This window comes from Varanus komodoensis, unplaced genomic scaffold (assembly GCF_004798865.1).
Source record: "Varanus komodoensis strain SLA01 unplaced genomic scaffold, ASM479886v1 scaffold2, whole genome shotgun sequence".
Classification (NCBI taxonomy): Eukaryota; Metazoa; Chordata; class Lepidosauria; order Squamata; family Varanidae; genus Varanus; species Varanus komodoensis.
Genome location: NW_025335568.1, coordinates 50,329,315 through 50,355,751, shown reverse-complemented (window position 1 = coordinate 50,355,751; position 26,437 = coordinate 50,329,315). Strand labels below are relative to the sequence as shown.

General features: G+C 38.3%; 1 protein-coding gene across 3 annotated transcripts in view; it reads right to left on the bottom strand.

The window, feature by feature from the left end:
* Nucleotides 1–26,437, bottom strand: part of SLC25A13 (solute carrier family 25 member 13) — a 129,311-nt gene that overhangs the window by 13,900 nt on the left and 88,974 nt on the right. For all 3 annotated transcript variants that reach the window (XM_044429315.1, XM_044429317.1, XM_044429316.1), the window contains exons 12-14: nt 22,110–22,162; nt 19,687–19,767; nt 3,578–3,718 (exon numbers count right to left, since the gene is read on the bottom strand). In XM_044429315.1, coding sequence (XP_044285250.1) covers nt 3,578–3,718; nt 19,687–19,767; nt 22,110–22,162 — 275 coding nt within the window. The remainder of the gene's footprint in view (nt 1–3,577; nt 3,719–19,686; nt 19,768–22,109; nt 22,163–26,437) is intronic.

Sequence of the window (26,437 nt, the reverse complement as noted above, 5' to 3'; positions counted from 1 at the left end):
TCTGGCACCTGTACTTACCGCCATCTCCTCTTTTTCTACCTTACAGGTTTAGAATTTATTTGGCATGTATAATTGTTATTTTGATCCTATAGCAACAAACAATAGGAAGCATGTCATTTCTTGATCCGTTAGCATTCCTCTTGGGTTTCACCGGCAACTTAACCCTTCCGATTCGGATGTGCAGCAACATCCCCCCCACCCCAATAGCCCCATTCTCCTCCATCTCACCTTGGCTTGCTTCAGAAGCCCCAGTTAAAGGTTTTATGAGTCTTGGGTGGCAGTTCAGCATGAAACAAGACTGCCCCCCCTCTGTTCCTGCTTTAAATACTGAAAAGAGTTAAACTGTGAAAGTCCAAAAGGACTTAAGCAAATACTGTTCTCTAAACCAAAATCACATAAGGAAAATGAACAAGACTGATCTATTTTTCCAAAATAATCTGAATATATTTCACATTATACTTTCATGCAAAAAATGCTAACAATGTTAAATACCAAAATATACATCATTAAAATAGTTTTTGTGAATACTATAAAATAGCACGCCATCAGATTTTAAAAATATTCCCTGAGTTTGCATCATGCTTGCTGCCTTGATTCCATAAGGATGACACACACACACACAGTAGTTTAACCTTAGAAATGTTCTTTATCCCTTTCCAATATTCTAACAGTGTGATTTTTTAAAAGTTTCTAATGAAAAATTACACTGAATTTAATAACTGGGGAAATAGAGGAAATTACAAAGGAGTGAAGTTGTTCAGAAGACAGAATAAAAAAGGAATGGCAATCCCCTGAATACTTGATGGCTATTCATCAAATTGATTTGTTAACAAAAGCACCTATCATAAGCAATCCCTCTACAAACATAAACGGAAATATGCAAACAAACAGTTTCTTTTTCAGTTACTATTTTCACATTAGAAAATATTTATTCCTTTTTAAAAGAAACACAGGCTAACACTACATAGCTATAATTTGCTTCTGTGTACAAGCCATTCTATTCGATTCTATTCTGATGAATTCAAGCTGCAATTGACTGTTTTCTTTTAAAAATGGTTAAAAGTGGACAGAGGAAGTACAGTTCCATGATGAACAAGCTTTGTCCATGAAAAGATGCAAATATTGCGTAAAAGCATCAATATGCGTTCTAACATGTACTACCTTGCAAAGAATTTATGCAACCTACTTTCATGTACCAAAATATATATTGACTGGTACAAAAAGATAATGAAGATACATAAATGTTCAGAGGTACATAGAGATTTTAACTGTTCTTTTATACTTTGCTCGTTTGTTCTGACACACAGTACCTTCCCCATCTCTGCAGTAGCGACATGACTGGGCAGAAGACAGAGTGCTAAGCAAGAGCCATGACTGGCTATTCTCCAGAAAGACACAATCAATGCTGCATGCATCTTATGCTCCGCTGCCTTTTTGCACACAATTCCAAAGGCCGACTCTGTTCCCATATCTTACTTAGCCAGCATTATTCCAAGACCTCATCTTCATCAGCCCCATTACAAGGATGCATACAGCCTCACATTCTCCAACATGATATATGTCCTCCTTCTATCTGTATGGCTGCTAGCTTATCCCAAACAGGAAGGATGCTGCAGGTCCCTTCTCTCTACTCTCCTATGCCTTCTCTCATGGAAGCACTCAAGGTCTTTTTCCTTGCACTGCCTGTTCTAACCAACCATGATAGATTTGGGGTCATGCTTGGACATTCCCCCTCTCCATGCTGAGGCCCTGATCCAAACCAAGTCTGCCTGCTTCCTGCATCAGCTTGTCTCAGAAAGAAAAACCAGCACAAAACATTCAACTAGTATTACACTTGTGATTAAAGGATGCTGAGATCAGAGCAGCACTATTTTGGATAACAGCTTGACTTTCTGAATTAAACATCTGTCTTCCATCAAAGTACCTGTAGCTAATGATGTTCATGCACTTCGCAATGACTCTGGTATGCTGTGAACAACAATACTATCTCAATAATAAAACAACGAACAAGCAAGAATGGATTTAATCAACCACAGAATGATATAATTAAATTAATGTTCTAGTTTGGCATAGTATCAAAGTTACAGTTGTATTTTAGAGAAATTAAGATGCTATGTCTTGGGACTGAGTATTCTTATCCGCCTTGAAAGCCTTCATAGCCTTACTTGTAAATACTTGTCCTGAGGTAGCACTGCAATCCAAGTTAAATGGAGCCTCTCCAGAAGATAAGCTGCCATACGGTAAGTAAAAAACAACAATTTAACTGGGGACAGAAGAGGAGAAAAGAAGTGCCCCATGTTAATTCCTATTTAGCACCACATGCTGCTCTCTAGACTAAAAAGTCACCTAAGCTATTCACCTCACCTGACATGTTCTGATTTCCTCATTGTGATGACAACAGAAAAATTCAGATAGCCTTGACTCCCATAAAAATGGTGAAGCTCTGCACATGATCACTGTAAGACAACATCCATAGCAATGCTGGCATTCCAAGGTTAACTCTATTCAGATGTGTTTACATGACAAGCCACGAAAGAATTTATTAACAGTAGTTATAGCTACTTTGTCAAATGGGTGAATGTTTTCTTGACCACATTTGTTCACTTACCACTAATGGGAGGAGAACAGCATCATAAAAACATTCCCTGTTAGTAAAATTAACCCTTGTAGTGGCAGAGTGGTTCCACTGCCACAGAAGAAAGCACACGACAAGAAAGCACCTACATGACCAGCACAAAAAGCAATACACTCAGCACTATTTTCTTAACCACTATGAGATCTTCAATGTCAGACTCTAAGAAAAACACACTAATACACCATGATATGGTTGTGATTGCTGGTGTCTATGGTGGTGTTGGTTTTGTTTCCAACAAATCCAGGAAAGTAGTGGGAGTGAAGGGGCCCTCAACTCATTCCATGTCTGCTGTTTTGCCGTGTCACCCCTACCTCGAAGCAGCCTCCCAACCCTGCTGGGATTCAAGTGGGTGCTTCCAAGAACAGATCATTGAAGTTCAGAAGTTCATTTCCCCAAGGTGCATGGAGCCTGGTCCAGCAAGACTGGCCAGAACTTCTAAGATGTGATAGCACTTGAACCAACGGCAGTCAGAGAAGCTGTGACAGCAAAGAGCAGCCAACTCAGTCGGCTAAGACAGGCCTACTCTGCACCACTACTGCAAGATGGAACATGCAGACAGACAAGATGCCCAGGAGATTAATAGGCATTTAGAATCAAGGCATAATATTGTCTTAAATCTAAGGAGCAGCACGTAGGACTGACAAGAGTGTGTGTGGCTTGATCATACTGATGGCCTGTTCTTATATCAATGGGCTCTTAGCAAGTTCCAGAATTAGAAAAAGACTAGTCTTTTCAACCATGAAAGCAACTGGGACAGAAACTCAAAAAGAAACGTCAGTAGCACTTACAGTTTGTGCTGCCAAGACCTGAGCTGATTTAATTGTGTTTTGGACACTGGCTATTTTCAGGATACCCTTATAATCTTCCCTTTTATGTTATGAAATCAACTCATTTCAAAAACACATCCTTTTCAATTAAAAGCTTACAGCCAGAAGATGTTACCTTGTAAAGGCCAAAAAATCCCAGGTCCCGTAGTACAGTAAGGGCGCTAACACGTGGGCCAGTGGTGATTTCTCCAGCCACTTGCAAACGAATCTTTACAATTTCTAGTGGATTTGTGAAAATCACTTGAGAGCCTCCAGCCTGAAAAACAAAACAAGGAACAACAGTGTAAGAACATTTCACTCTGCAGTTCAGAGGAAAGAATTACTCTCCAAGACCTCTATGTGCACAGTCTCTATTCGCTTTAATGGTGCTTCCAGAAGGCTTCTGTTCACACTTTGTTGGGATGAACAAAGGTTGCACAACTGCACTGCCGGGCAGATTGCACTGAAAGTTGAATTGCTGAGAATTAGGCCTTTTAAGTATAATTGGTTTATGGACTATAGGTTGCTGGGCTGGTTCACATGATCAAAGTACACCACTGAGGCTTATTTAAACTCATTTAAACTAATTATTACTTGGATGTGGCTACATGTGTTATTCCAAATCTGGGCAGCATGGCATGTTGGAGCTATAAACAACACTCCAATAACTCAACGACTGGCCATTCGACAACCGGCCATGGGGTGGTTCTTTGTTGCAAGATTGCTTCCACCTCAGCAAATCGTGCCATCTGGGTTTGGATAATACAAGCTGTGCCCATGAAATGACTATAAGAACTACACCATGATGGCTTATTCTGATCGTGCAAACCAGGTGTTTTGACATGATGAACTGAGAAGATAAAATGCCCCACAGCTTAGTAACATACAGCTTTGCTAAAAGGAAACATTCAGTAACATCTACTTCCGCTATGTGAACCAGCCAAAGTAGAGCGAAGCAGGTAATAAACATTTTAAAACTGAATTATTAACTAAATAGAAAAACTGAAAAGAGGTCTGGCAGCATCTACAGTATTTTGCTAAATAAAGATGTCTGGCAGAATCTCTTTGCCTCCCAATTTTGGCACTTGTACAAAAAGTGCTGTGGAACATATGTATTTACAACAACTAATTTCCTCTGCTTTTAAAAGTTACTGAACTGAAAGTTTGTATATCCTCAAATGGCATTTTACTTAGTCGTTGCTAATCTGATTTGAACATCATTTCTCTATGCGCAACTCTATTTTGTTCAGTTTTCTCCCTATAGCACTGTAAGAACTCAATCAAGAAATGAAGACTTCTTTAACAACTCAGTTTACTTTTTCTTTTTTAAAAACCATCAGTAATGATTTGGCCACTTACTGAAAGTAGCTAGTCATGAACAACTGCCAACAGCCCTTAAAACAACAACATTTTGGCAGACTAAAGTACCTAGCTAATAAAGCTAATCCTATGTATGGTTATTAGGAAGGGCTTGGGATACAAATCAGTAGTCCTGGCAGGAAAAGAAAACAGCCTCGATCCTCACTGATATTACTTTCCCCTTCTCTTTCTCAACCACACAACCTCCAGTCATCTAGAATGCTAGCTACAGCGCTGATCCATCTTTTAATGGGATGCTGCAGCTGCCAAGACTAGACACCAAGTGCTGAGAAGTACCTGGATTGTTAGTACTAGAGGGGAAAGGACATGCAACCCAGTTTCCAGCAGAGGTAACATGCTCCTGCTTGGAGCTTTGAAGGGGGCAAACCTAGCTCTGCAACAGCTGTTTTCATGCTCTGTTGGAGCAGGTCTGGATGTGAAGTAATTTTTCAGAAAGGATCAAAGGAACAAGACGGAATAGAATACAGTATAGCCGATAAGTCAGAGCCCCACCTGAGCAGTCACAGCTACAGATCTACAGAGTAAGAAAATCAGAAAGACATCAGAGGGCCTCTCCCCTCCTTCCTCCCCCAGCAGTCCCTTCCTCACTGCAATCTCTTTCAGAAGACCTTCAAACCCTCTGAAGCAAGTGGGGAAGGGGTACAGCGCATTCCCATTCCACTGATGGAAGGCTTCTGTGGGCAAAGGGACATTAACTGGATTTCACCCTGCAGTCACATTTCTGCACAACCTGCAAATGCCTCTTTTGTTTACCAGGTTTTCTTGCATTAATTCTACAAAGGTTACTGCTTATGTTTGCCAATAATTTCATTAGCTATAACATTTATGTCTCATTTTTTTCTCTTGCAAGGTGCCTAAGGTGGCTTACACTGTCCTTCTCTCTAGTTAGTCTTCACAATAACACTGTGAGGTAGGTTAGGCTGAGAGCTGGTGATTGGTTCAAATTTACCCTGACAGTTCTTTGGCCCCCTAGGGACTAGAATCCAGATCTTCCAAGTCCCAATTCAACCCTCTAAGCCAGCCTTCCCCAACCTTGTGCCTGTCAGACATATTTGGACTGCAACACCCAGAATTCGAAGTCAACGGCCCTCCTGGATGGGAATTCTGGGACTTGTGGTTCAGATGCCACTGAAGGCCACCAGGTTGGGGAAGGCTGCTCTAACCACTATGCCACACTGGAGCTCACTTTTAAATTTTAAAAGCTAGTGCTTTTGAAAAATGTTTAAAGTTAATCTGTATCTATTCTGTGCATCATCAGACATGGTTTCATAAATATTTCCTCAGGGCACACAGAGGGAATCTGATGCAGATGGATTATGTTAACGAGGCAAAGATGACTGTTCCAGTCTTAAAATGCTTTGAAATCAATGGTACTACTTGGGGTTATTAGAGGCCAAGTCATTTGCTTCTGATCTCCAGACTAAAGCTTAACTCCAAGTCCACTCTGGACCACCATCTTCTAGCATTTTCCACAATTGATATGCGATTAGCCATTTCCTTCCATTTATTTTAATGAGTTGCAACTGTGGGTACCATCCATATACTGAAAAAATTAAGGCAAGAACTCTCCTAACAAAATCCAAATTGAAGTTTAAAAACTGTTTGAGGAATAAGACTGTTCAGTTCTTTGCTATTTTAAAATATCTCTATAAACTGGAAAGTCAACTATCACAAGGTTGTCCTAAAGAAACGTTCTTTGCATGCCATGACTTTTACAAAATGGTATCAATGAGAAAGGCAGCTCAATATACCATCCAGATACTACCAACCCTTTATGATGACATTTCAAATAAACCCTCAGATGCAACTAGTCTGTAAAACATTTTTACTAGCCTACTAAGAGGCTGGGGTTGCAATTCTATGCATGTTTAGACAGGGAAAAGTTCTGTTACATCCATGCTGGCTGCAGCATGCTGGAAGTTGTAACACTTATCTCCTGCTTAACCATGCATAGGATTGTGCTCTATGTACCATGCATTTCCATACTGGCTGTGGAGGAGGGAAGGTCTCTTTCTTTGAGGTCAGCATGAAGAAACATGCTAGTAAAAACAAAAGGACATTCTAGCAAGCAGATTGGTGGAGAAGGAATGGAGCAGGGACTGGCAAGCATTTGGGGCTGTGAATACACTGGGCAATTTGAACTGCTCTGGGCCCCATCAAAAACTGGCCTTGGGAAATGGTGGATGTATCCTGTCCAAAACTCCTGATCACCAACAGGAAACAGACAAGTTGTCACATACAAGGCCACCTTAAAGTGAAGGATCTGGATATTCAAGCAAAGGTGTAGTACATCAAAAGATTCCAGGGGCAGTTCTTGGGTTTTCAGGCAGAATTTTAAAAGCTCCCTTTCTGAAACCCTAGAGAACTGTTATCAGTGAATACTAACCTAGAAGTGATACTGGAAAATGATGGTGGTATTCTTATATTGTGTGCAGGAAAATTAAAACTTCTCTATATTCTCAATCTCATTGCAGTGAAGTAAGATATGTCACCGTACCACTGGCCAATGCTGACATTTTGTTTCTGGCAATGTTGTACAGCAGCGTGCTGCGTCTGGGACAAACAGGTCCAAATCTCTGTTCGACTTTAATCTTACTATGCTTTATTTATTTATTTATTTATTTATTACCAGGATAGATGGCTTTACTTACTAGAAGGCCTTGGACAAGTCAAAACCTGTCAGCCTAACCTGACTCACAGGTTGCTGCATGGCTTAAGATGCAACTCAGCACTTCTTGAGGAATGGTGGGATTTAAAAAAAGGGCATAGCTCAGCATCAAACCACATGCTTTCCCTGCAAAATGTCCCAGCTTTATTCCCCAGCATCTGGATGAAGAGCTGAGAACTGCCTGAAAGGTTGGAGATCTGCTGCTAGATGATGCTGTGTACAATATTGTGGTACGTGGACCAAAGCTCTAGCTCAGTAGAAGGCAGCTTCCCACATTCCTTGAACAGGATAAACATGAACATATAAACAAACAGCTAGTCCACAGTGCTTTAAAACCCATAGGCTACTTTAAAACAAACTACATGTAAAACTTTCTACAAAATACGGTATATGTGTAAAGATTCAATGCAGCACTTTATTAAAAGTACAAAAGTGCTTAAGTTTACAACATCTGTCTATATTTTTAATTAGGAAAAAACCCTCCAACCTGATGCTCTTTCATTTTAGTGTGAAATGAAGTCTAAAAGTCGTATGGTTCCAGGACTCAAGGACCACACAACACGACAGCAGTTAAGGTGCCTTATCCATTCTGTATTGCAGGATAATATATTTTTAATGGAAAATTGTTTCTGCACTTTTTCAGTGACAACTTTGACTTTAAAAAAACCCCCCAAAACCCCAAACAAACCACAATATCACTAGACACCTCTCGATGGCAGTATAACCTTGTACACATATGTCTATCATTCGTTTTCATACCTTCCCTGCACTCCCCAGGATAGATGGAAAAGAATTGACTATTTCTCCTTTGTCTAAAGGAACAGTGCTCAGTCACTTAGGAGGGGGAAAATATTAGCTCAATGCTGCTGCACTACAGTTCAAGGTAAAAAGAATCATGCTTGTTTGGTTAGGCCCATGACTCAAAATAACTGGAAAGAGGCTTTCAGAACATTACATACTATTAAAATAAGACAGTACTGCATCTTAATGGAATGGGTTCCTTTCTTCACTTCTCATCTTTTGTACCTCAGAAACCACCCAGTGCACTAAGAACTTTTGCAAATGAAATCATTTGAAGTGCACTGAAGTTCAGATTTTGTAGAATGCAATGTATCTAACCACAAGCAAACGGTGCATATGGGCATTTTGTGGGAAATGATAAATGGAATGGCTTCAGTGCTGAAACAAGCTATTTTGAAAGTAAAAGACTAAGAATGCTTTCAGCTGGCACATTCTCCAAAATTGAGATTGCATGTACTAATGTAAGACTTCAAGAGAAGCCATGCAGGATCAGACCTAATTAGTCCAGTATCCTGTTTCCAAAAGTGGGGAATTCAAAAGTGGGATATGAAGGCATCAAGCTTTCCTCTGTTTACCTCTTCCACTTCAGCAGCTGATATTTCGAAGTACAGAGTCTCTGACAACAGAGACACCTTTTAGCTATCATGCCTGACAGCAACTGTTAAGATCCGTCTTCCATGGATTTGTTGAATCTGTTTTTAAATTTAGGTCAGTGGTCATTACCAGTTCTTGTGGGTGGAAAATTTATACTTTCTGATTTATTACTACCTTTATATCTCACAATTTTCCTCTAGTTAGGAACCTTGTCAGGAACCTCTTGTTAGGCTTAGGTTGTCCTTCACCTTCTTGACATTTTATCCTTACATCAACCCTATGAAATAGGCTAGGGTGAGATTCAGCAACTGGCCCCAAACATGGAAAGGAAGCTTCAAGAGGAAGTGGAGATGAGAACATGGCTTTTCCAAGTCCTACTGCAACACTCCAACTACCTGCCTTTTCCTTGTCTTTCTTTCCTTCACCTATCAATTTAAGTAAGGTGGTCAGGAATATTTTTTATTATGAAGGACCAGGAAGTTGTAGGTAGATGTAAAGGTAGATGATCCAGTTCTACTGACTGTTTGGGTTGTTCTTTCTAGCTCTTACAACATTAATTTTGAGGGACAAAACATAGAACCACTTGGCATTACATAGTATTACAAAGGCGGCTGGAGCACAGCTTTCCATGAGGGTGTTATTGGTCAGTGGTACTGACCAAGTCAGTGTACAAACATGCAGGAAACTTCTTCTAGACCACCATATTTATAGTCATCTTGGCTCTCAGAATGACAGATTATATGATTCTTCCAACTAGACAAATTATGTGAAAAATTACAAGGAAACACTTCATTATTATAATTTTGTTTTCTACAGTTCCTCATCAGAGACTTCTGCAATTTCCCCCACCACATATTTGTGCCATAAGTATATGAAGAGAATAGAGAATACATGTCAGCTTCACTTTTCTGCTTTTCTGTTACACGGAATCTGCCTAAGTGGAGAATCGGTATGACTGCAAGCATTGCATTTAGTCTTATCTAGAATTTAAATGTAAAGCTCTTTTAATATTAAGAAAAGCACTCTGATTCTAAAAAATAAAATAAAAAGCAAGCAAACAAAAACAACAGGATTTTTCAAAGCCAAGCATAATATAAATGCACAACTTAAGGATCATTTGATAACACAAACTTTTCTTGGAAACATTTGGAAGGGAACTGTAATTTCTTTTTTTAACATCTGTTAAATAAACAAATAGTACAAAGTATAAATATCTCTACTGCATGGCACAGATTTAACTTTCTGAGAAAAATAAGACTGACAATTTTAAGATTTCTTCATTCTAATTTTCTAATGGCATGTCTATGTATGAAAAATATAGTTTATTTACAAGCTCTGACCAGTCCTCTGCTATAAAAGCAGAAGACTTGATATTTTTCACTTTATTAGCTATAGCAGTTCTTCAGAAGCCAAGCCAAGAAATCAAAGTGGAGCCTATTTGATTGATGTTATAAAAGCAATTAAGTCACAGGTTTGTCAAATATGTTAACATTTGGCTCTGCCTGTAATACATGTCTATTTTGACTGCATGTAGTAGAAGTAGCAACATTTAATGATTTACAGACCTTCTATGTCTTAAGGTCTGGTAGCTGAATTAAATCTATCACACCATTTCTTTACATTTATTTACTATTTTTGCTAAAGGTAATAGTACTGTATAGTAACAGTATCCTTTAGTACGGACATTTTAAAGCATACTTTCTGACTGTGTGCTTTTGTTAAAAGCATAATTCAGTTTACTGCTCAAGCAAAAAATTAAAAAAAGGTTTTAACCATTAAAAGCAAGCAAATTTGAGACAAAATGCAATGTAAAACAGCTATTCCTACTACATATCATCAGCTTGACAATCTACTGCTTGAACTTCCAATATATCTTTTTTAATTTCCAGGCCTGAATAAATAATCTAGCTACCTGAAATGTAATAAAAGTATTCCAATTCAAAAGAACTAAATTGTATCAATATCATTAGCTGATCTGAGTTAGCAATTGACAAAATGATTTCTTCCTTGGCAATTTATATATGGGATAATACTGTGAACAAATAGTAATAAATATATTCTGTTTCTGCTATATACTTAGAACTATTGCTACCTCCTTGTACTGCTCTTCTAGAAACTGAGTCAGCATAGTCTGAAGCCAAGGAACTGTGAATGCCCTAAGGGAAAAAACGGCAGTTTCGAGGCTTAATAAAAGGATAAACAGAAGTAAAAAATTAGGACTGAATTGATTTCTTGAGAAATACAATATGGAAGTATATCCCTTTCTGAAAGCAAGGAGAAGATGGAATAGAATTGTTTTTTTTAAAAAAAGCAGATGTAGTCATCTAGTCTGCTAAAAGTTAAATCCTTAGGTTCCATGTGAAGGAAAGAGGCAAAAAGAAGGGTTTTATGCAGCACTCATTGTTAAGACTGAAAACAAATGAAAAGCAACCTGCGTGAATATAAGCTGCTCCTAAACAGCCATTTTTCAGCCTCGTACCATGGTATAGATAAAATGTATGCTTGGAAATAAAAGGGCAGGCAGCAGGTTTGAAATATTCCAGTAATAATAATACTATTCTTTTTTGTTAAAAGCAAAAGGTTGTTCTACTGAGGGGGATAAAGCATTTTTAAACATCCATAAAAAGATAAAATTGGCTCACAGGAGCAACTTCAATCCTGCAAGGGATACCAAAGGGTACCATTCTCATCCTTCCTGTAACAGGCTTCAGCTGATACCAATCTTGCGCTCTATTCTAGCTCAGGAGATGAATTACTCAGTGAAAACAAAATTCTAGGATCTGAGCGTGTTCAAATTACACTGCAGGCATGGATCCAGCTATCTGAGGCAATATTACATACGGATCAGTGTATTCCCATTAGAGACTTCACAGATCATAACCTTGCTCCTCTTTTTTCTCCACACGCAGACAAAACTTCTTCCTCATACTACACCTCCCACCAAAAGTATTTTTTCCTTGCATAAAGAGCAGAGTTTTGGTTTATCCATAATGCAGATTTCTGCCAAATAAAACAACTTATCAGATCAAGGCTTTTACTTACCGCAAAAACTTCTCATTTTCTTCAAACAATATTAATGCAAGCAGCTACTGATTCTGAGAGCAGAAGCCATAACAATCAAACAAGTTTCAATACTTCAGAGTTGTACATGATTCTATCAGAAATATAAGCTCACGTCACAGCAGTTGGATCAAGCACTATTACTTTGGAAATAAAAGCAAAAATGTTCCATTAAACCCCATTATACACTCAGATAATGTCTTTTGGACTTAATGGCATAGCCTCATCAGTCCAGGACCTTTTTACTTTTTGCAAGTACTAATGTAAAATTGCCACATGCCTAAGCTATTAAAAGGGATAGGTGCTTGAGCCAAAAAGGTAAAAACAGAACGCATCATTAGAGCTGTTTCAAGAAATGTGGCTCCTACACTAACAAAATCCTTGCTGGTGCCATTACATGCTAAAAGCAGAAATAAAATTAACTTTCTTTCACTGTTTCAGGATATTACACATTATCTGTACATTCATGGCATTATGACCTGTCTCCTCTGTGAGCAAGTTGAGGAGGGGAAATGATTCTTTAAAAAATAAAAAACTCTATCAGCAATTCATTCTTTAAGTGATACCACACATGAAGTGAGTAACATGCAGTTGTTTTGTATCAGAAGTGCAGACTGGGAATGTCTGATTTGGAAATAACTACATTGCAGAACATGGCTGTGATCTGAATGTGATTTTTTCTTTACTCAAATTGAAATTTAAAGAGAAGCTGTAGCTCTGTACTTGGGTACATGCTTTGGATGCATAAACTCCCAAATTCAATTTGTGTTATCTTCAACTATGGCTGGAAAAATTCCTTCGTGAGACCCTGGAAAGCCACAACCAGATCCTTCATAGCCACTCACTGAGTTACCTTTGCTAAGCTGGGAAGGTGTGGGCCTGCAGCTGGATGGGTGACCACATGTGGAAGCAAAGCAGGTGGTTGGCCTTGGTGGCCATAAAAGCCCCTGCCAACTCCACTATTATGCTGTGCTGTGCTATCAATGTCAACAATACTAGGCCAAATGGTGTGGGTATAAGCCAGCTTTCTCTGTGTTACAGTTTTATAGAGCAAATAACGTTTCACTGCTATTTTTCAAAAAATGGAAAGGAAGGGTAGCCTGGAAGTGTTTAGCTACAGAAAAATCAAAATGTGGTTTCAAAAATGTGCTTTAAAAACAATTTAGCTAAGGCAATATTTTGAGCAATATTTTGCTATTATTTTTATTTATTTATTAAGAAAATTTATGTACCATTTTTCATTTTAGAAAAAGAATCCCAAAAATCCCAAATAAAATCATAATATAATGTAATAAAATCAAACAGTAAAACAGTAAAATATTCACTAAATGAGTAGTAATAGTTAAGAAATAATGGGTAAACAAAGACCAGCTTAAGACACTCTACATTAGGAGCCCACCTGATCTCAAAGGAGAGATCATTCCATATTTTAAAGCAAATTATATCCAGAAGCACATTTTAAAGCAAATCAGAAGATTGATTAAAATGATTAATTGGCTTATAAAATAGTGCCCGCTTCAAAGGTTATAAAGAATGTATGAAGAATAATGAGAAAGTGGGGGAACTGCTCATGTAAAACCCATAAAATACTTTCTGTTGTAAGATAAAAAGATAGAACTTCACTGAAAAAAATCTAGGAACTTACAAATGGATGACAAAGTTCTGTTGGCCCCTGTAAATTCTGAGTGATCAAGGCAGACCCATTCCACCTTAAATTCACAGCACAGAAGCAGCATTTGCTGAGATCATAAGCTATTTTGTTTTGCATGCTTCTTCCAGAATTCTGCGCTACCAGGTTTTGAGTGACTACTCCATTAATAATTTCAAAAACATAGCTATGTTGTATGAACTGCTTATTTTTAGCTCTTCTGCTTATTGGTTTTCTTGTTGTTAACAAAAACTTCAGTGACAAGCTATTTTTGTGTGTTTTTAGAACCGTTTGACTGTTTGCATCCTTTCCACACTGAACACAAGTTTGGCATTATTAAATATTGCTGTTTCCTTCCCCAGTTACTTAACCATTCAACCAAGCAGAACACTTCTCTGCAAGCTTCCCAGAAAAGATCAAAAATTATTTTTAACCTATTTTGAAAGGGAAGTTGCAGATCAGTCCAAATGCAAAGTTTACTTTGAGAATACCAGGGGAAATCAGTGAAAAAGTTATAGAAGGAATATAAGAAGTTGCCTTATATTTGGTCCCACTATGCCTGTATCATCTATGCAGACTGCTGGTGGATTTCTGGGTTTCCAGCAGAGGTGTTTCACACCACCTGTTACTTAAGCTTTAAGAGTAAACAAGCAAATGAAACACCAGGAATTGAACTTGGGAACTTCTATATGCAAAGGGTGTACTTTACTACTGAGGTGGGAGGAGAGAGATTTCTTATCCTGCTGTGATCCAAGCAAATGGGAACCAAGGAGAGAAAAAGCTTTGATTCTAAGCTAGCAGGTAAGGAAGCCATGCCATTTTTGTGTGAAACCCAGTAAAGGGCTAGGGTCCATATGACAGAAGAATGGTAACACCTTCCCCAGGATTGCCGTGTACTTGCATACATGAGGTCACTCTCTCTCTTTTCTTAAGAACATAGGAAGAGAAATGATGTATCAGACCTCCTCCTACTGATTTTTTTTTAATGCACACCTGGTGAAGGAGTAAGGGACCATTTTTTTTTCTTTTTTATGAATGCTAAGTTGCCCAGAATTACACAGAAGAGTTGCATATCATCTGTATGTGTGTGCACATCTATATTATGTCAATAGTACCTTTATTATGTGTATGTGCACTGACTCTGACTCCATCTCCAATGGCATTTTGGTGCTCTCCAATTCCTTCTTATATTGCAATTCCTAAGCATATTGGCTTGAAACTCCCATTGGTTTCAAATAGGATTTGCATCCAAGTTAACAGCTATTAGATTATCATAAACTGGCTCCAATCACATATAGTTTTCTGGGAAGTATTACTGACAGAAAATGCCTTCTAAAATTGTTTCTAAAGGTAAAACACCACTAGTAATTTTATCCAGTCTCTGTCTCCCTGCAGGAATTGGAAAGAATAGTTGCATTTAAGATTTCTGTATAGGCAGTTATAACACCAAGATGATACTACACAATAAGGATTTGTAAAACTAAGTGTGCAAAAGATTAAAAAGTAAGGTCATTTTGTCCACAGATATACCCACGCCATTTTTATACTACAAAGTCCTGCAAGCAAAGAGCTGGGGGAACAAGAATTATGCTGGAAACTCCAAAGATTTGTAGATCAAGATCAAATTGTAGATCAAGCTATCAGAACACTAAAAGTGTAAAGACCAGACATGTCATCAAAGCACTTTATGTCTTGGCCTGCTAAACACTGCAAAACATATATTGTTTAAATGCCTTTGTAGATGAGAAATATTTTACCACTCTGATTCCACAGAGTAATTTATACATCAATCCTCTTTAATCTACTTCCTATATCAAAATAAACTTCCAAGATTATTTTCCTTTCCTTTTTTAAAAAAATGAAAAAACAAAAAACAAAACTCCAAGAAGATGAAATTGGCTGTCAGCTGAATTAAGTACCATGGGATCATGAAACAAAAACCATCTATTTTTCCCAGTGAATAAAATAGTTTATGAAACTGAAGGCGGCTTTTCTTAATGAAAGAAGCAGCTTTGTGGTTGTAAGTGCAAAAGTCAACCATGTGTACTAATTCTCAGTAATCATCTTGCAAAGTGAGCTCCCCAGTGACTCAAAAGTCAGTGAATGCCAAATACGTCGCAAACTGCCAAGCACAACTGTTCATGCGACACCGACCCCATCAAAGTGCTTGGAATTCCAGAAGGACAATATATCTGCTAAGTCACTTGAAACACTTGCTCCTTCTCTAGATGCCCTTGTTGTCGGTTCTTTACTAAAATAAACAACTATCTTGCCATCACCTCTAAGCTGTAGTCTATTTACAAAATATAAGCTAAATTAAATCACTCAGACTTTATTATAATGAAAGCTAAAGAAAACTGCCTGCTTTAATGGCTGAAATCATATGCACAATTGCCTGGGAATAAGTCCCATTGAATTCAATGGGGCTTACCTCTCATTATACAGGTACATTTTATTGTAATTAAAACCATCTATTTTCCAGTAAATATAAATAAGCTTATGTTGTGACTGCTACTTTCTTGCTTAGTGTATGTTTCCTATTCATCTGCATATGTAACATTTCAACAGATGACTTCACAATTATTCTTGACTCCCGAATATAATCTTAGGAGCTGCTGTCTAGTAGGGATAGCAGAAAGTCAGTGTCTGAGTATCTGAAAAGGGAACAATTAAGAAGCTCTTCTCCATATTCCAGTTGTAGCCTTAGAACTGGTATATTGTGCAGAGACCCAGTGAGGCATAGTGGTCGGAGTGTTGGACTGGGTTCTCGTTCCATTTGGCCATGTAGCTCACTGGGTGACTTTGGGCAAGACTCCATCTCAGCCTAACAGACCTCACGGGGCTGTCATAGTGAGGAATCGAAGAGGACTATGTAAGCCACTGGGTTTCTCACAAGAAGGAAAAAGGTGGGATATAAACGTAAAGTAATGATAATAATGCATCTTCCCCTTAGAACAGCAGAACTACATGGTGCTGCAGTAAGTCCTATAAAAGATTGGGCATCCACTGGGCCAGATGAAGTCCTCTTAGCAAATATCACATCTAAGAATCAGATGACATGTCATGCTAATCACTCAACATGTAGTTTTGAGCTACATGTCTTTTGGGGGATTTTTTTTACTCCATTATAAGTGCACGTTGCTTCAGTTTAGATTAGAGACCACCAAATTCTAGGAGGTGATGGTTAAACGTCCCCCCAGTTTTGCCCTGAAATCACCACTCCACTATGGGGATGGTCAAAAAAGGAAAAACATGTATCCACTAGAGTCAAGCCTTAAGCCTGCATTTCAAACCACCAAAGAGAGAGGCCACCGTTGCACAATACACAGGGCATTACTATTCTTAATTTGGTGCTGCCAGCTCTGAACTAAACACAAAACATAACAAAGCAAGACCACCCACAGGGAGACAACACAAGTCTCATCCTACTTACCTGGCACTGCTTTATGCCCCTTAGTTAAACACTGCAATTCAAAGAAAACCCTGGGCTGTTTGCCATCAAATATTTACAGCCAGGAAATTATGCAGAATCACATAATTAATTTTAGAGTAGGAATGCCAACAGAGAGTTCCAGCATGTACAGCACTTTTGGAAAACACCTTGACAGCCACCTTCACTAATAGGAGGCATAAAAATTAAACAAACAAACAAACATGGGTAAGGCACTGCCCTATTTTGGGACATAACAGAGTCACAGTAAATTAAAAGGAGAGCAGCAGCTTTACAAACAAACAAATAAATATCTACAGTTGGCCAATAACTTGATTAGGTCCAGCCAAAAAGCAGAAAAATGTGCAAACTTTTGAATTATCCAGAACTCTTCATCAAGCAAGGCAGTGGGAAATCCAGTGGGTGGAAGAAAAAACATTACAGTTTCAAACTTTGGCCAGTTGGTGCCCATGAGCATGCAAATTAAATAGACCCAGTCTAAAAATGGAAATTGCAAATGGACGAAGTAATCTTAGCAGTGTCTGAGAGGTCACAGAATATTTCAGATTTCCAGATCTGTGGTTAGAGACAGCACTCCAACCTCAGAGCTGGCAACTGGAGTTCCAACCCCTGACCCCTCCCAGCCAGCATGGAAAGAACTGCACAAGCTGTTCTTCGGGGCTGGGAAAGCAAGCTTTGAGAAGAGGGAAACAGAACATTTAGATAAATGGGGAGTAGAGGTGAGTGGAGAAGCCAAGAAATGGAGGGCACTCCGTCCATTTATATTATGGGGGGGGGCACAGAGTGCCCGCCGAAAACCATTAAAGCTTTTTAATCTTCTGACAACAGGCACTGGACAGGCATAGCGCCCATAATGTGTGATGCACAGAGGCCACAAAGAAGAAGCCAGGATATGAGCTATCCTATGGCCTCCCCAGCTTCCTTCCTTTCCTTTTGAAATGCTGTCACTAGACAGGCAAATAAGCCTGCATAGTGAAAATGCACAGCAGGAGATGAGGAGACAACGGTCTCCTCCACAGCTCTTCTTGCTCTGCACAGGATGAGTGTAAGCTGCAGAGTTCAGGGCCTTAGAATCATCAGAACACGTGGCACCCTGAGTTAATTAGGCAGTTGAGGGTGTTGTAGTTCCAGTAACATAAACAATGCACTTTGGAAGGAAGAACTGGGAATTTTGAAAAACATTTTCATGGAACAGTATGGATATCTTTTTAAAAAAATACAGTAATTAAACTGCAATAAATAGGAAAAGTAAAGCAGGTGTGCAGACAGACAATATTGTACATGAACTCATGCAGTGCTTATGCAGTGCTATGCAGGCGATCAGTTCTGTCATAAATGACTGAGGGGGTTTTGGATCATTTGGTGATCTTTCTTCAGCATCAGCAATAATTTTCTCCTGGTTTAATTTGCTTTACTCTGTTTTATATCTGTGTGGAATGGGAGAAGGAAAGCTCAATATTCTTTTACCTTGGAACATCCTCCTCTCTGAATACTCCTTCAGTTACAGCTCAGGTGAATCTACCAGGCACTGTGTGATAGGTCACTGATCAAACAGAGCAGACAGACAATTCTCCCATCACTCTTGGGAGAACAGCAGAAAGCAAGATCCTCTCAGCCTGCACTCCACTGAATAAATAGAGGCTGCTAAGCCACATACTGCACTGTGCTTTTTGCAAGCACAACAGCATGGATCTCTTCTTTGCCTGTTATTACAGTACTGTTTGCTGGGATTTGGTTTGCACTTCCATGTTCTTTCTGGCAAGGATATGAATTGCTTTGAAAGAATGACCTCATCCTTCTTATGACAGCAGAAATTTGCCAGTCAGTTTGGAAGTCCACCAGCTCTACCCTGCCCTACTGATCAAAGCTGGCTTAAATGAACAGTGCTCTCTGTCTTTTAAATGACACTCATCTTTGAACAAGAGTTCATTTTATGTAAAAAAAAAAAAAAGGATTTATAATTGCAAAATCAATAGCCCCCACCCCGACCACAGATACCACACTTGTGATAATTATATGGATTGTTGCTGCAAAACTAAGTAGCAGAAATATTGTAGTGAATGAAACACAGGTTGTTCATTAAGTTACCACTCCATAAAAGCAGAACAGGATTCATGTAATACATTTTATATACAGCTTACATTATGGAACACACAATGTATTGAGTTAATGTTACAAAGCCTAACAACACTATGGCAACAACCAGTGAAAGCAGTTTTGGCTATTTGCAAAGCCAGTGTTACAGCATAAACAGGGAAGTCAGTGCAAGGAACATGTGGCGAGGCGAGGGGATGGGTAGAAAAGAGACAACAAGATAGAGTAATTGCCACAATTAAAGTATGCACTAAATCTACTTTCAGCTAAGTTAACATACATCAAATACGACTAAGTCGATAAGCTTTGGTCAGTGAACCTTTTAAATGTCAATGTAAGGTGCTCCAAAAGCAATGAATAAGTAGCTGGTTTTAAAAGCATCAACAATATTTAGTATTCCACATTTAAATGGCTGCCCCTAGTTAGCTAATGAAGAAGGAAACCAGTTAAGTTTCAGAATCCTATATTCCAGCTAAAATTAATTGTGGTTATATGCAAAATTAAGGAAACAATCCATCTTGAATAAAATAAAATAGAAGAGATACTTACACAGCCGCCAGCAAGTATTTCTGCTGCAAGAGGAACAGAACCATCTCTCATCATAAATTTGTCTCTCACAAAATCATTCACCTTGAAAACAGTTGAACAAAAAGAGAAAGCATGCACCATTATTAGTATTGATATTATTGAAAGTATATATTGGTATGTTTTATATAGTGCATTTTAATAGCTTCTTTAAATATGCACACTATAAATACTTAATATACTATATATTTTAAAGGTTTACAAAAATATGCCTATTATCAATATAATAAATGAACATGTAGGAAAGTGAATTTAAAATAGAATTACAGAATTACAGAAGAATGTAGGTATCAATGTTCATTTCTAAAGATAGCAAAATGTAAGCATTTCAGATGTTCACAAACATTCTTTCAAAAGTACCACAGTGCTTGGTAGCCTGCTCTTGAAAAAAAACACTAGTAATTTCAACCAAGTTAAGATTGGTTTCCATAAGATTTCAGCCTAAAATTCAAAGTAATTGTTATTTATGAATTTATTAGTTACATTTTGAAAAAAAATCTACAGAAAACTGTAAGGCATATGAAAATATATGCATGGAATTACTTTGTATAAGATTTTTGCTGAATATCACAGTTATTTATATTAAGCTGCTAAGCAATAAAGTGGAAAGGAAAATCAAGGTTTTGGCTTTTCTGAATCAAATCATGCAAAGCTGCCAAATGGAACATTTCTAATGAACCTGGCAAATGACAGGATTCCATCAGAAGCCCAGTTCGAACATTACAATAAGCCATAATAGTTTAGGAATAGTGTGATCATTCTTGTTGAAAGTGGGAGCAGTTAAAAAAACCACGTGCCTTTTGTCTGTGGTTTGTTTAGCAGGATGTCCAAACTGGAAACCCAAATTGTTGCTCCCTCAGCAAGCCAGAGAGTGACGCTGACAGTCAACCATGGCTTATGAGTTTGGCTTGCTGGAGGAGAGGCAAGCCACAGTTTCTGGCTCATGCTAAACAAACCATGAACACGATGTCTGTGCTTTGTTTAGCTGCTGAGACTTGCAGCAGACTCTATCGGGCAACATTTACATGCATGCAGCTCACAAACAGTAAGACAGACTTCCCTAGATTCCATCTAGCCTAGAATTCTTTTCACACAGCAGCTGACAAGCTGCCCACAGGAAACCTATGAGCAGGACATGAATGTATCGTATATATTGGCATATAAGGCGAGGTTGATACACTGGGCTGATTTTCTGGTGTTTGTTATACTCGTATGTTGGGCACACAAAATGACCCCCAATTTTTGCTTTGCTATTTTTGGTTTCAAGGGTCATCTTTTACACTGATTTATATGATAATAATGTGTGGAACAAGCAACCAGGAAGTACATTTCAGAAAAATAACCATATACATCAGAGTATAAGGAGACTTGGGTATAAGACAATGTGATTACTTTAGACTGTTTATATAAATTGGGCATATAAGATAACCTCCAATTTTTGCTTTCTGATTTTTGGTTTCAAGAGCCGTCTTATACGCTGGTATATATGGTAGGTGTGAAATGGACCAAACCGCACAGAAACAAACTATATAGCAGAGATTAGCAGATGGTAGATGTGCAGCTGCTGGTAGATTAATTAATTAATTTAACAATCGCAATTAAAACTGAAAGGACAAACAAATGTTCTATTGGCTACACTTGTATGTATTGTTTATCTCTTAGTCTCATGGTTCTTTGCTTGTAAAATATGAGTATTAGTTCAATATCTTTTATTACGTCTTTCTGAAGTGCTCCTATTTGTTTTGAGAGGGAGAGAGGGGCAGGAGGAGAGAGAAAGAGAACCCTACAGTTACTCAGAGATAGATTTGCATTTGTGCACAGATTGTATGGCTCATGGGGTGGAGCAAGTTATTTGACTATATCATTTTGCTCCTGCCTCAGATTTGTGGGCCCAGGTTTCCAGTAATAAAGGAATTCAGAGAAATGTGATGCCTGCACACCTCTATTAAATAAGACTTACATACAGAGGTCAAATGAAAGTGTATTGTTTTTTGCAAGTATAGCCTTATCCAAGGATGCTATAAGAGTCTAAGACCATGCCACATCAGGCCAAGATCAGACCACCTAGTTCAGCATTCTGTTCAAGAATGCTGCCCGAAGGAAACCCACAAGCAGGACATGACTGCAATGGCCCCATCCTACCCATGTTCTCCAGCAACAGTCTCTGATATTGGAGAGAGCATTTAACTACTAGCAGTCCTGATAGCCTTTTCCTCCATGAATTTGTCCAATCCACTTTTAAATTTATCCAAACTGAGGCCATCACTACAGGTATGAATTAGGCATTTATCGCAGCTTTAAGCATACAGTCAACCAAAGCTGTCCTACTGGAAATTCAGAACACAAAATAATAAATTATATAGAATAGTTTGTTGCATTAAACTTACAGTAAGCTTGATGGCCTTTTCTGGGGCCACTCCCAATAACTGGGGCAAAAGACCTGTACAGATATGAAGAATAAATATATATATATCATATAAACATAGTAGCAAGTTAGCAAATAAACAGGTCTATATGGATTTCACCAATAAAGCGATTGGGAACAACTTTTAAGGCAATGTTCAACAACTGTGTCTAACATGAGTACCTAGTATTAAACAAAAATAGCTGCAGAGATCAGCATAATATTGATTGAAACAGCAGTGGAATGGATTTCCCCTCCCTGCTGCAGCCATCTGCATGCTCCATAAATTTTCTATGAAGAATTGGGAGATTCTGGGGCCTTTATGGGAGTATGCAAGGGACAGGAGAAGCAAGCTGGTAGCACACTGGATTAATAAAAACTTGTTAGGCACAATCCAAAGATTGCTGTCCTTGACAGATTTTTGCTAGGGCTCACAACACATTGGCTCATTGCTGTGTGCAAAAACACAAACCTGTGTATTATGATTGAGGATATTTGCAAAGAATGTTTTATTTTGTGTCCATTTCTTCACAGGTTTATTGTGGTAAGGTTGAAAGGTTGCAGTAAGTTTTCTAAAACATTGTTTATATATTTTTTTTTTTTTGAGAAATGGAAGAACTTTGTAAATGCCAAGATTTAATTATTAGCATCAGCAAGAAAATGGGTGCATTCACATGTCACACTAATCCATCCTGACCATAAGCCATGCAAACAACCAATGATGACTCTGACAGATGACCAAGCTAGTTGCCCCCAACTCCTCTTCCCTCATTGCTCCTGTGGGTACCCAGAGGACACTGCAGGAGGACTGAACTGACCCCCTCCCTGCTATAATTGTAAGCTTCAGGCTGACTGGAGCTTTTTACCGCCTTCCTCCCTTTGTTTTGGAGATCACAGAAGTCAACTTGACTATTGGTTTTTGTGATTCCTGTTTTAACCACCAACCTCAGCCTTTCAAATTACTGAAGTGGCACTTTAGAGGAGCTGTCAGATTGTTTTAAAAATGTACAAAAGTATTTGTGCAACAAGAACTAAAATATAGGCCTAATTTGACTTTACCTGCACAACTACAAACCTTTTATGATCGTCTGTCAAAACTCTGGCCTCTTTTAAAAGGAGGTTTTGACAGAACAATATGAGGCTTCTGACTAGGATACATGCCTGTATGTGTCCCAGTTCTGATTTCTGCTATTGACAATTCTGAAAGAAAATACTGCAATGTGCCACATAAAATGTTGCATACAGACAAAGTGAGAAGGGGGAAATTAGATTAATTACACTGGTGAGCCAGTGTTTTAGGATGATTTGCCACTTGCTGAAGCAACTGTTTTTGAGAAAGTCAACAAAGCAAAAACATGCAGTTATACAAATTTTCATGTTTGAATGAAATGACACCATACAACCCCATATAGGTTTTTTTGACAAATTTTAAGAGGTATCTAAAAGTCTTTCAGATGAGAATCTGAGTAATATGATGCATATTTACCACTTGGCTCTTTTCTCTTTATGACTGATTTCCGAGCAAACTAATTTTGCTGTAACTCCTGTTGATTTGAAAAGATTTTAAGCCAACTTCTTCATCTACCTTTCATGCAATACTCAATGCTGAAAGTCTATGGGGCTGCTATATCCATTCTTGTCTTTATCCATTGCCTAGGGAGATCAAAATAGCTCTGTGTATCCACTAGGGTTCAGCGTACATGATTCCTATTTGTTTAAATAGGGTCTGAGCATACCTCACTTTCTTTGGATTACAATATTACCTGTATTTAAGGCCCACACATAATAGCAGACTATAACTATTGCCCCTTCATATTTTGTTAATATTCTAGGACTAGGTTTGCATGACACACAATCTGTTACTGGTAACTAGTCACAGTGAGTTGTTGTGTTACGACCCCAGTCTGCTCTCAGCAAGATACTGGGGGCTGCTGGATCCATGATGGGTTGGCACTGTTCCACTAAGAGGTGCTGATCTATCAGTGGGAGAAGTTAATTGGATGGTTTCTTTTACAATAATTTGAATGTCATTTTTATTATATTATTTTTATGGCTTTTTTTAATTTTATGGGGCATTTGGTTCATCTGTACATTAAAAAGAAAACTGTGTTTATTGGACCATCTAAAATATAAGAAATGAAATAAATGTTGAATGAAAAGAGGGTCTTTAACCCAATGGAATCAGTATATGAATCTTATGATAAAGCTGTAATATATTGTATTTTAAGGAAATTCTATGATACTTGGTGCATTAAAAGTAACCTAAAGATTACATGGATGCTTTTGCTGCGTTCATTAAGAATGGTATAATAACTGGTTCCCTTTCCAGTCTAGCTTGCCAATGCAGCTGAGGTTTTGTCTTATTAAAGCCACTGTTAATGGGCTCCTAAGATCCACAAGATTTTTATCCTCATCAAAGACCGTAAATTTAGAATACTGGCCTCTATACGGTACTTCAAAATTTATCAAAAGTGAAAACTCTGAAGCAGTAATGCTGCGCACAAGTTAGCATGTTTAAAAATGTTACTGAACAAAGCACAGAAAATATCTAAGTCTACTTCCCTGAAAGAACCCATTTGACCTGAAGTGCAGGATTCAGAAATTCAGTTGTCTAGAATGCCTGCATAAGATTTTGTTATTTTAAAATGGATAAAATCAGAAACATTGTAGTACACTATTTTAATAAAAGGAAACATGTGTAAATATAAAGGAAAATCACTATAAAGAGTTATTTTTCTGGCATTTAACATTTGTATTAGCTTAGATATATTTCTAAAAATGTAAGCAATAGATGTTGGAGGCACTTTAAATCTAATGCAATTTTTTTCATCTATGGTGTACTCTTATAAAATTAAATGCTAATTACAAGAAAACAGCATGACAAGAAACTTCCTACATAAAAGGAATGAACATTAAATATTCTGGAATGGTAATGTTAATAAAGTATGCACATCTGGTATTTCAAAAATCATTCAAAACATTTCTTTTTATTTAATAATTAAAAAACAACTTTCCAGAGCAGATATGGGGGTAGAGCTAATTTGAGGGGGGGTACAGAAAGAAAGGAAAATGGCTCAAAATTTCACCTGCTCCTGGTTCTGCTGATGAAAACCCAAAGGAAATTTTCTTTTGTCAAAGAAAATAGCTGGTTTTCCCTTTTTAAAAGAATTGATATGCACATGAATTGAAATTTTTCTCAAACAGTGCAGGTTCCAAAAATGCATAAGTACATATTGCAATACAAGTGCCACAGCATTCACTTCAAATTAACATTTTAAAAAGAAAAACAGGCTAATAGCAGATTCAGCTGCATTAAAAACAAAAAGACAATTGTCACTAAGCTCAAATAACCAGTTGCACATCAAAATGTTGTTTAAACCATGATAAGCTGTGGTGCCCAGAACCTCCAAGATGTATATGTGACCTTGCATAACCCTAAAACAGACTATGGGTAATGCATAGTCCTGCAACCCTCACACTTGTGGGATCCACATGACAAGACAGCCGCCAAGCAAGGAGCACACATCCACAGCAGTAGCTCTGGATGCACTCCGCACACCATGACAGGCTGCTGCATTGTGTAAACAGCCCCACAGTCTTTAACTGCTAGAAGGCAGAAGCTGCTTGAGAAGCTGTTAAAAACCAGCCGCTCTGGGAACAATAAGGAAGGAGCCGGAGAACAGTGTGGTTCATTGTTGGGGCTCCTTGCTCCCTGGAATTCATGTAACTTCGGACCTAGACATGCCAGGAATATAGGCTGACCCAAAATAAACACATTTAAATTTTCCCAATCATTTCTTTTCCATTCCTGAAATTACTGAAAGTGAAGAACTGCAAAAGGGTCAACTCCAGAGGCAAAAGGACCTTACTGGCCTGCAGGGTTCTACCAAAAAAAGGTCCTAAAGTTCCCAATGACCTAAGAAGACTGGAAACCATAACACACCCTTTTCCCATGGACCCTCAAAGCCCTAAAGGGTACTATGCATGCGTTTCTCAAAAATGGATTACTGCAATGGGCTCTATGTAGGGCTGCCTTAAGGATGCACTACAAGCGGAAGCAGGTGCTGAATGCAGCAGTTTGGGTGCTGCTGGGAGCTGGAGTTTCAGCGGGCAATTCTCTGGCTGAAGGAACTGCATTGGCTGCCTGTTCACTACTGGGGCAGGTTTAGGGTTCCAGCACTAGTGTACAGGGCCCTGAAAAACTTGGGACTAGGACACCTGAGAGAGCTCCTTCTCCCTTACAAACTTGCCCAGACACTGAGGTTATTTTTTGATGGTCCCATACAAACCCATGAACCAATTGGAGTGCAT